This window comes from Girardinichthys multiradiatus, chromosome 18, assembly GCF_021462225.1.
Source record: "Girardinichthys multiradiatus isolate DD_20200921_A chromosome 18, DD_fGirMul_XY1, whole genome shotgun sequence".
NCBI classification, from domain to species: Eukaryota; Metazoa; Chordata; class Actinopteri; order Cyprinodontiformes; family Goodeidae; genus Girardinichthys; species Girardinichthys multiradiatus.
In genome coordinates this window covers 40,868,918-40,879,918 of record NC_061810.1, presented here as the reverse complement: position 1 = coordinate 40,879,918, position 11,001 = coordinate 40,868,918, and the positions used below count along the sequence as shown (strand labels likewise).

Genomic DNA, 11,001 nt, shown 5'->3' with positions numbered 1-11,001 from the left:
CTCAGGTGAGTCAGTTTAGATACTTCTAGTACGTTCTAAAGAGTAATGGGTCTGAGGTGTATAATCTATAAATGATCTGTGCGCTCCACAGGCCGCTACTCCGAGCTGCAGGTGGAGTTTTCCGCCGCAGTGCGCACCAGCTCCGAGCAGAAGGAGCTCATCCTGAAACTGGAGCACGACCTGAGCACCATCCAGACCATGTCCTCCCTGTCGCGGCCCAACGCGGATGGGTCGGAGGTCAGCGGCATGGGTAGCATCCCGGAACCAATCAAAGAGGCCTCCGCAGCGTTTACAGGTTTGTAAATTTGTCAGGTTAAATTCAGCTCACTTTATTTATGTTGGATCGGTTCACAACAAATGTCATATCAAGGCACTTTTACAGATTGAGTCCAATTTTTAGCAGATTCATTCCAACATGACCGCACAGATTTAGTCCATTTCAGACGTAATTATAAAACTGCCCAGTCAAATTCAGTTGATTGTATAGTTTCAGTAGATAAGCTGGTCTACAGAAGCATTGGACCAGGAGTAGCTTTTATTGGAAAGGGAAAGACAAGGATAGGCAGTCAGCAGCAGAAGGGAGTCGTCCAGGAAAGAGACACCGTTCAAAACAAAAGGCCATGAGGACAAAAGGTGCATCATGTCAGCTACATTAAGAAACGAGATGCAGATAAACATGGAAGCACTCGACCAGGTGTACTTTCTAATGGAAAAACACAGCAATGGCAGCAATAGCTTTACATGGAAAGTGAGGAGGGTATGTAAGATGGGTGGAAGAGATTATTCATTTAGGACATCTCTCTATTCCCAATAAATGTATACTCCCTCTAAATTAGTAACTATACAGATACATTAGCTAAACTGTGATTTTTAAAAAGTACAGTAAGGAAACGCAGCATCAGAAGGAGAGCAAAACTTTGTTTATGCCGAATCTGAGCTGCCGTGGCATTGAGATCAAAATGAAGACATGGACAGCGTCCTGCTTACACAACCAGGCCTTTAGAAGCAGAAAGGCTGGTGTTCTTTGATTTGGCTCAGGGGTCATCAATGAGAAGCAAAGTTTCTGTGACAGCTTGATAGCAATCCGGCCCGCTGCCAAGATCTCAATGCAGAAAAAAACCTTGCCAAAGGCTGATGCCGGACCTGACTCTCACCTTTATTATTAAAGGAAAAGTCCAACATTACGCTAATAATAAAAAAATAGACCATTATTTTAACCTTAGTGTTCTGATTTGCTCTTATTACTGTAGGTTTGCTGCAACTGACAAATGCTGAAGGGTTATGGTTTAGGCATGTTCCCAAAACTGTTCCTGAAAGAAAGTAAATCTGTAATAATGGCCGATGTTTCTGTTTAAATCTGCCTCTCAGATCACAGACTAGATGTGATGTCTGATGCTGGTGTCAGACTGCATGCTTTCTGTCTTTAGACAGATAAAAAAATACCATAAATCATAGTTTTAGATCAACACATGCATTTAAACAATAAGAGTAAATGATTGCCTTTAGGTGTCTTGTTTAATCACTGCAGCCTGTTATCTCCAGGTTCTGGCATGAGCCCCCATCCTGAGCTTCCTCAGGGCCAGATGGACTCTCTGCTCTCCATCATCTCCAGCCAAAGGGAGAGGTTCCGCTCCCGCAACCAGGAGCTGGAAGCTGTGAGTCAGACACAGAGGTCACGAATGTATCCCTGTTTGTTTTTGCTGAATGAAATCCTCATCGTGCGATCCCTTCTTGACCCCTGCAGGAGAACCGCTCCATGCAGCAGACCATGCAGGCCCTGCAGGGCGAGCTGGACAGCCTGAGGGCCGACAACATCAAGCTCTATGAGAAAATCAAGTTCCTGCAGAGTTACCCCGGCAGAGTGCGTCTTCACGCTCTTTTGGAAATTAAACTCCAAAGAATGAATGAAGGAAGCTGAGATCTGTCCATGTTACTGTGTTGTAGACTGGAGGCAGCGATGATACTGTGATGCGCTACTCCTCCCAGTACGAGGAGAGACTGGATCCATTTGCTTCCTTCGGCAAGAAGGTATGAGACACGCCGCTCACTTTACTCATACCAAACCGTTCTTAATGCTCTCATTACAGAGTCCAAATAGTTTTGTTCCCTTATACAGGTCCTTCTCAAAATATTAGCATATTGTGATAAAGTTCATTACTTTCCATAATGTCATGATGAAAATTTAACATTCATATATTTTAGATTCATTGCACACTAATTGAAATATTTCAGGTCTTTTATTGTCTTATTACGGATGATTTTGGCATACAGCTCGTGAAAACCCAAAATTCCTATCTCACAAAATTAGCATATTTCATCCGACCAATAAAAGAAAAGTGTTTTTAATACAAAAAACGTCAACCTTCAAATAATCATGTACAGTTATGCACTCAATACTTGGTCGGGAATCCTTTTGCAGAAATGACTGCTTCAATGCGGCGTGGCATGGAGGCAATCAGCCTGTGGCACTGCTGGGGTCTTATGGAGGCCCAGGATGCTTCGATAGCGGCCTTTAGCTCATCCAGAGTGTTGGGTCTTGAGTCTCTCAACGTTCTCTTCACAATATCCCACAGATTCTCTATGGGGTTCAGGTCAGGAGAGTTGGCAGGCTAATTGAGCACAGTGATACCATGGTCAGTAAACCATTTACCAGTGGTTTTGGCACTGTGAGCAGGTGCCAGGTCGTGCTGAAAAATGAAATCTTCATCTCCATAAAGCTTTTCAGCAGATGGAAGCATGAAGTGCTCCAAAATCTCCTGATAGCTAGCTGCATTGACCCTGCCCTTGATAAAACACAGTGGACCAACACCAGCAGCTGACACGGCACCCCAGACCATCACTGACTGTGGGTACTTGACACTGGACTTCTGGCATTTTGGCATTTCCTTCTCCCCAGTCTTCCTCCAGACTCTGGCACCTTGATTTCCGAATGACATGCAGAATTTGCTTTCATCCGAAAAAAGTACTTTGGACCACTGAGCAACAGTCCAGTGCTGCTTCTCTGTAGCCCAGGTCTGGGGAATGCGGCACCTGTAGCCCATTTCCTGCACACGCCTGTACACGGTGGCTCTGGATGTTTCTACTCCAGACTCAGTCCACTGCTTCCGCAGGTCCCCCAAGGTCTGGAATCGGCCCTTCTCCACAATCTTCCTCAGGGTCCGGTCACCTCTTCTCGCTGTGCAGCGTTTTCTGCCACACTTTTTCCTTCCCACAGACTTCCCACTGAGGTGCCTTGATACAGCACTCTGGGAACAGCCTATTTGTTCAGAAATGTCTTTCTGTGTCTTACCCTCTTGCTTGAGGGTGTCAATAGTGGCCTTCTGGACAGCAGTCAGGTCGGCAGTCTTACCCATGATTGGGGTTTTGAGTGATGAACCAGGCTGGGAGTTTTAAAGGCCTCAGGAATCTTTTGCAGGTGTTTAGAGTTAACTCATTGATTCAGATGATTAGGTTCATAGCTCGTTTAGAGACCCTTTTAATGATATGCTAATTTTGTGAGATAGGAATTTTGGGTTTTCATGAGCTGTATGCCAAAATCATCCGTATTAAGACAATAAAAGACCTGAAATATTTCAGTTAGTGTGCAATGAATCTAAAATATATGAATGTTAAATTTTCATCATGACATTATGGAAAGTAATGAACTTTATCACAATATGCTAATATTTTGAGAAGGACCTGTAGATAACTGTAGGGTATTCCTCAGTGTCTGATTCAGTGTTTCTGATTCATTGGCACAGTGCAACCTTAACTTTTCATACTTATTGATCAATTTGTTTTATGATTTACTAACAAATAAACACCTAAAAGGTGCCATTTCACTGCTTTTTGGCCTTTTAGATGCTTTTGTCTTGGGGGTAAACTGGACCCAAGATTCTTGAACTGGGTTCGGTTTACCAATGAAATCCATATTTCTAGGGATTTTTTGTGAAATCAATATATTATTGTTCACAAACCGTGACTAAATTCTAGGATGATCTGCTGCAGATTTTTCACTATTACAGATTTTAGCTGCTTGTCCTGATGCCAAAAAAATGAAAGTCATTTTCTTAATGATTTGTGGAGGGAGGGAAAAAATTAACTAGGCAAAGGTTTCTTTCTGAAATGTCTTAAAAAACTAAAAACGTATGGAAAAAATGTAGAATATTCTGTCTGGAAAAGTGTGAATGATGTGGAAACCCTGTAACAAATGATTGCTGGGTTGGTAAAACTAAAATACTGTTTTAGTAATTTGGCCTTCTTTATAAAATGATGAGCAAAACCTTTTTTTCTTGAACTTCAGTTTAATCTCTTTTCTTTTTTTTTCTTTTTTTTTTGTTAAGTTTTATCAGTGATCATTTAGACTAAACAAATAACTAATAAAATAATTGTTTTTCCATGATGATGGGAACATTTACAGCTCCCAGAACAGTTTAGGCTGAAAGAGGTTTTACATATTACATCCTCAACAAATACAGGAAAATTTCAAAGTCAGTTTATTGTCAACTCTATCAGACAAACACGTAGGACACACTTTTATATAGATAGATAGATATATCTATATAGATAGATAGATATATACAAGATGTAGATATATCCATATATAGAGATATATAGATAGAGATATCCATCTATCCTTCCATCCATCCATAAATAACAGCTTCCATCTAATTAAGCAGGCGCTATTCTATGAAACTGTTACTTTAAAAACCAATGATAATAAGCTCTTCCACTGATGGCCTGTAGGGAGACGAGTAAACCTGCCTGCCAGCTTCTGTTTCTCCAGATATTGCTTCCTTTGCGTGACCGATGACGGTTCACTCTGGAGTAACCCCAAGCTTTGGCTTCAGCTGCTATTTATCACTTCTGGCAGTGACGGAAGCTGCAGTGCATGCTGGGAAGCGTAGTAGCAGTTTGTTTCCTTTGAAATTGGACAATGGCCCTACACATGACACCTGAACGCACCATTCCACCAAATATTGCATCCAAACAATCCTTTATGATTGCACATGTAGATATCGTGATGACGATTAGTTGAACGTTAAAATATGCTTTATGTTAAATATTTGATGGTTTAACATACGACTGTAGTACAACACCTTTAAAAGGCAAAGTATAATCTCTGAGCACAGGACGATGCATCAAATGCGAAGGGGAAACAGTAATGTTCTCAAAATCTGTGTTACGTAGACGCAGTAAAATAGTACGTTACCCCAGTACTACTCAGTCTATGTTAATATTCTAATCTATGTTAATAACACAATAATGTAGCACTTACTCTTTCACTTTCATTTAAGGTTAATGGTGAAAAACGTTTAGATTACTGGGGAAGGCCCAGGTTTGTCAGAAAAATAAGATTTTTTTTTTTTTACTCTACAAAAAGTAATGTGCTCAGCCTATAACACTCTTTTGCAAGCTGTGTGTGTTAAAATCAGACGGTACACCAACAGGTATGACGCTGACGTTACCTCTGATTTCTACAGATTAGTTATAACAAAACCTTAATCCAAATCCAGAGCCCTAGATTGGATCAGAACATCCATAAAGAGAAGCACAGTCTTCTGAGTAGAGTCTCTCTTCATAAATAGTTTGATAAACCTGAATTAAAATTGGGCAATTCATTACAAAATCTAATCTAGGTTCTTAGTTGCAAACGACCTTTGACCTTATTGGGACGAGGAGGTGATATCATCAGTAACAGAACTAACTGCAGTTTATCGCTGCTAATAACTGCTAGAAAATCTTAAACATTTGCCTGGAAGATGCTTGAAAAAAACTTGAATTTAAAGCCTGAAAATGGGACTAGCTGGAGACTTGACTGTTGTTGGGTTTTAAGCATCCCCCGCTGTTGGGTGATGATAATGTTCTGTTGTGTTCAGGAGCGTCAGCGCCGATACCTGAGCCTCAGCCCTTGGGACAAAGCGACACTCAGCCTGGTGCGTCTCAATCTATGAAAAATAATCTCTCTGTTTGAAAGTGTTTGATGCAACTCAGCCCTAGAGACGCTGTTCTGTTTTCAGGGTCGTGTGATCCTCTCCAACAAGATGGCCAGAACCATCGCCTTCTTCTACACCCTGTTCCTGCACTGTTTGGTCTTCTTGGTGGGTTTTTTCCCAATAAAACACCGTTAATATAGTTTTAAGTTTAACTTCAGAGAAACAGGGCTCATCTTTTCTGATATTGGATTTTTCCAGGTGCTGTACAAGACCGCTTGGAGCGAGAGTATCGGCAGAGACTGCACAGCTTTCTGTGCTAAACAGTATGCACGCATTCCTGTTCTTAGCTTACCAGGCTCAATCTGGCAGGAGTTTTCAGTTTCTTACTGTAAATTAAAAAGAAAAAAACATGCTTTTCTCCATTTCTTTTCTCCCAGGTATGCTGATCATCTCCACCGTTTCCACGAGAACGACCAGAACCTTTAAGCTGTCCCGCTTTAGCTCACCCTGCAGTTTCTCTTCACAAGTTTATTGTCCTCCTTCTTTCTGGTTGCAGTAACTCTCTTCTCCATTAGAGGGCGTTTTAAGGCTGTAAACTGTCATATCAGTTCACCTTTAAAGTTTTAATCGCCATTAATCTATTGGTCTAGATTGATAACTTGCTGGTTTTGGATCCGTATACTTAAACTGATCAGTACATTGTGTTCTGGATTAGTGGTAATTTAATGAAGATTACTGTATTTAAGGGAACCCGGATAATCGTTCTGTGGTTTTGATGGTTTCTGTATAATCAATGAAGAGGTAAGGTGACTGGTTAACAGTAGACATGAGATCAGATTATGGTGGTAGTGTGATGCAGTTTTGCTTATAATGGGGTTGATTTAAAGCATCAAAGTGCATTTTTTTAGATGCAGTTTTATTGATTTCTCTTCTAGTTATTGTGACTTCCTGACTTATGTTACTGTAATGATTTAAGTTACTGTCATCCTATTTGGTGTAAGAACATCACTGTGCATGTTTTCCTGCTTACTCCTCCCTTTCTGTCCTTGCAGCTGTATTCTAAATAAAGACTATGCAGTAATTTGTTGTGGAGTGTTCTTGTTTTGTCCCCATTCTGAGATGTAGCTGCTTTATTTCTGCAGTGTCAGACCAACCAGAAAGGTCGTTTGTTTTTAGCAGATTTTGTTTGTTTGCCTTTGAAACATATTCTCGATAAATGACTTTTCTGTGCAGGGAGATGTCCTTTAAATGTCGGGTTGCAAAATGAACTGCCGCCATCTGTGCTGGTGACCAGTTTGACATTTAATTTACAAAGCATGTTTACACAAAAGTAATTTGGTCTGTAGATATCTGCCGGTGTAGATTTATGCACCATGATACCCAGGAGAGATGGACTGCATACAAGCATCTAGATGGTTAGCCAACCACTGTAGGGGAAAAAAGTGAGAATGATGTTTTTAATGATTGTGTGGCGCTGGTGGCCTTTATTCACCAGTAACTTGACAGGAAGAAGGAATAAGAGAGGAGGTAGATTTGCAGTAAATGGCCTGGGGTCAGGAATTGAACCCGGGGCCGCAGCATCGAGGACTATTTCCTTCATAAATGTTGCAGCTTCCCATCCACCGAGCTGCTCAGTGCCCCAGGATTATTAATTCCACTCATAAATTAAGTTTGCATATGTTAAGTACAAAGGGATGAACAACACAGCATACTGGGTCATGTGTGCTTAACAAAATGGGGACAAAAGCAGCATCGGACTATTCAGAGTTCCTATAACTATGGATGGAAAAAGAAATTAACATGGGTAAAAAAATTTTATTTCCATTTTTTAACCATTTGTTTCATCTTCAATCTGTTCATCTTCCTCAGTTAGTGGAGTTTGCAGCTTTTATATTTACACAGCTTTTCTAAGGGCTTTGTTTCAGTTCCTAGGAGGTTCTAAATACTGCCAAATTTACCAAACCGCTTAAACCTTTAAATTAAGTTGGGTCGTAAATTTTGTCCATCCATCCATCAGTCAGTTCATGTGTCGGTCGAAGCTCCATCCTTCCAGTCTGTAGGGTTTACAGATCCCAAGTTTAACATCTGACTATTGTAGAAATACATGCGATACATTTTGTATTTATACTTTAAACCTTGGCTGGGAAGGTTGAAGGATTTTGACTTGGAGGATGTGTAAGAACATTTTCTGGAATATGGCAACCTTCAAAGAAAACATGATACCTGGGAGATGCTTCATCCTCCATCATCATCTACACTATGCCCTTGTCTCAGATGCAACACTGGTTAATAATTGGGGTAAAACAGCTTTTTTTGTGGCTTATATTTAAATAGATTAACAATAAAAACCCTACTGAAAGGAGTCAGGTACTGGACTGAAATTTAGAAAAATTGCAGCCAAAGTTCAAATAAGACCTCAAGAAAGGCTGGAAAATAATTACAGAATTGTCCAAAAGAAAAGCATAAAGAAATGTTACCACAAGAATGTCAAACTGTTCTGTATATTTAATTTTGCCATGTCTTGGTAGGTTATCTCACAACCCTGCCCATTAGGAAATGCCAACAAGTGGAGACTGGTTTCAGCTGCCAATTAAATATTTCTGAATAAAGTAACTCAAATTTAACTAAACCTAATAAATCAAACATTATTAAGGTGAGTTTGTTATGCAGGGCCATGGAGGAGAGGGTGCATATCTCCAGCGGTCATTGGGTGAGAGGCAGGGTACACCCTGGGCAGGTCGCCAGTCCATCACAGGGCAACACACTCACACCTGAGACCAATTAACCTTAACAGTCAGATTTTATATTAACTGGGGAGGGAAGTCAGAGAACCCACACATGCACACGGGCAGAACATGCAAATTCATAATAAAAAAAAAAAAGACTCCAGGCTAGGATTCAAACCCTCGACCTTCCTAATGCAAGGCATCAGTGCTAACAACTGTTTAAAAGTCCTGTGTGTAATCAGATCTTGTAAAAAATGGTTCCGCTTTCCTTAACACTGAAGGTGGGCATGTGGCTGGAGCTGGCGGTTTGCAGCAAATCTGCTATCATTCTTAAAAAGAAACAAGTAGTGTTGATTTTTTTCCATGCAGTAATATTCCAACATAATCTGAGCTTCTGCTGTTGACCTTTTGGCCTGTTTACCAGTTGAACTCAGTGGAAAAGGGGGAAGCAACCAACTAATAACTGCACTGAAAAAACACAATCTGCTGATTGGAGATTTGAACCTCAGCAGCCCCACTTAATGCTGCCCCCATCTTAGTGGGACTAAATTAGGCTGCATTATTCATGAGAGACCTCCTCTTGAGGAGCTTCTCAGCATGCCGCCATTAAAGCCTGGCAGACCTCCTCCACCTCCACTTTTCGCTCCATCTCATCCTCATTTTGCTTATCAATCACAGCAGACGGCGAGCTATCTCAGCGCAATTACGGCCTCATCCTGCCCTCCGTAGTGGCGTTCACCTTTAACCCCAAACGCACATGCACCCACCTAATACAGCCCCATCCTCCTCCTCATCCCCATCACTTTGCTCCGTTTCCCTTATCTCAGCTGCTCCAGCTGCCCGTCCTCAGCAGCTCCAGCCTCCATCAGGAATAACAAAGGTCTTAAGTGAAGCCTAACGGCCCTGATGTTATTTTTACTGCAGACGATGGGTCTTCATTCAGACTGATCTGTCAGAGAGCACGTTCGTCTCTCACTTCTTCCAGTAAGAGAAGATGTCAGTCTGCTTTGGTGGCGACAAAAGGTTTCATTTCCAGCAGGAGTTCAGCAGAGGGCAGTAAAGCTGTGTTTTATCATCAGTATGAATTATTTAACTGTTGTGGCTGCAGACCTTTCTATGAAGCTACCGTGTTTGTTGATTTTCAGGTCAGTTTTTATTTATAATAATTAAATAGTTAGTAAAAAGCCATACAATCACGTGAAAAGTATTTGCAGTACTTGAACTTAACCACATAAAAACCACAAACTGTTGTGTATTTTACTGGAACTCTATGGGATAGGTCAACATAAAAGTAATGAATTATTGGAATAAGTGCACAAGTGGAAGGAAAAAATACGTGGTTTAACAAGACAAATAAAAATCTAAAACTGTGGGATACGTTTGCATTCATTCCCATTTAAGAGGAGACCCCTAAAAAAATCCAGTCCAACCAACATCTTTTCACAAGTCACCTACTGACTCAGGTTAGGTTACAACTGATTATCCCAAGCTTTGAACATTTCACAGAGCTCCGTTCAATCTATTACCTGAACATGGAAAACAGTACGGTACAACTCCAAACCTACCCAGACATGGCCGTCTATATAAACTGACCGGCCGGGCAAGCAGATAATTAATCAGGGAAGCAACAACAGTGCCATGGTTGCCCTGGAGGAGCTGCAGAGATCCACAACTAAGGTAGGAAAACGGGCAGGAAGAAAGCCAATAACGTTTGCCACGAGTCATTAGGGGCGTCTCACCTGAATCACGGCATCGTCGGGGTGAAACAAAGTGGTGGCAGCATCATGCTATGGGGAAGGTTTTGGACAAAGCCAAACAGAGGGAAATCCAGGTAAAAAATAAAACAGGCTGCAAGAGACCCAAGACTGGTGGGTCTATAAAGAAAGGTTCAGATTAAAGCATAAAATCTGTTGGAATTAGTTGAAATGCACTGAGGTTTGTAGTTGTAATGTGGTAAAATTTTAAGAAATTTGATATGAATACCATGGTTATCTTTTTTTATCTGAGTCTCTTATTCGGACAATCACAGACCTAAAATACGAGACGGTTTTTTAACTATTTCTGTGATGCGTATTATTTGGTAAATTTAATTTCCTTTTTATTTTCTCCTAACACATTGTTAAACTATTTATGGTTTTAAAATGAAAAAGATGTCCTTTGAAGCGTTTGACTTGGAAAGAACCTTTGTGGGATTGTTAATAATTAGAGATTTAGATGTATAATTTAAGAAGTGGAAACTTTTTTCCAGATCAGCCTGGATACATAAAATGAAATTAAGATTTTTGCTGTTTTTTTTATTTCATTTTTTCACAATGTGAAACTAATGTTTGTTCTCATTGGCTCAACAAAGAAAAATCAAA

General features: G+C 40.6%; 1 protein-coding gene across 1 annotated transcript in view; it reads left to right on the top strand.

Moving 5' to 3' along the window:
* The window catches only part of cux1b (cut-like homeobox 1b), an 87,003-nt gene extending 80,007 nt beyond the window's left edge, over positions 1-6,996 (top strand). Inside the window, exons 15-22 of the mRNA XM_047390629.1 lie at positions 92-295; positions 1,543-1,655; positions 1,745-1,861; positions 1,945-2,028; positions 5,859-5,915; positions 6,000-6,080; positions 6,174-6,238; positions 6,353-6,996. Coding sequence (XP_047246585.1) covers positions 92-295; positions 1,543-1,655; positions 1,745-1,861; positions 1,945-2,028; positions 5,859-5,915; positions 6,000-6,080; positions 6,174-6,238; positions 6,353-6,401 — 770 coding nt within the window. The 3' untranslated portion in view covers positions 6,402-6,996. The remainder of the gene's footprint in view (positions 1-91; positions 296-1,542; positions 1,656-1,744; positions 1,862-1,944; positions 2,029-5,858; positions 5,916-5,999; positions 6,081-6,173; positions 6,239-6,352) is intronic.
* Positions 6,997-11,001: the final 4,005 nt, after the last annotated feature.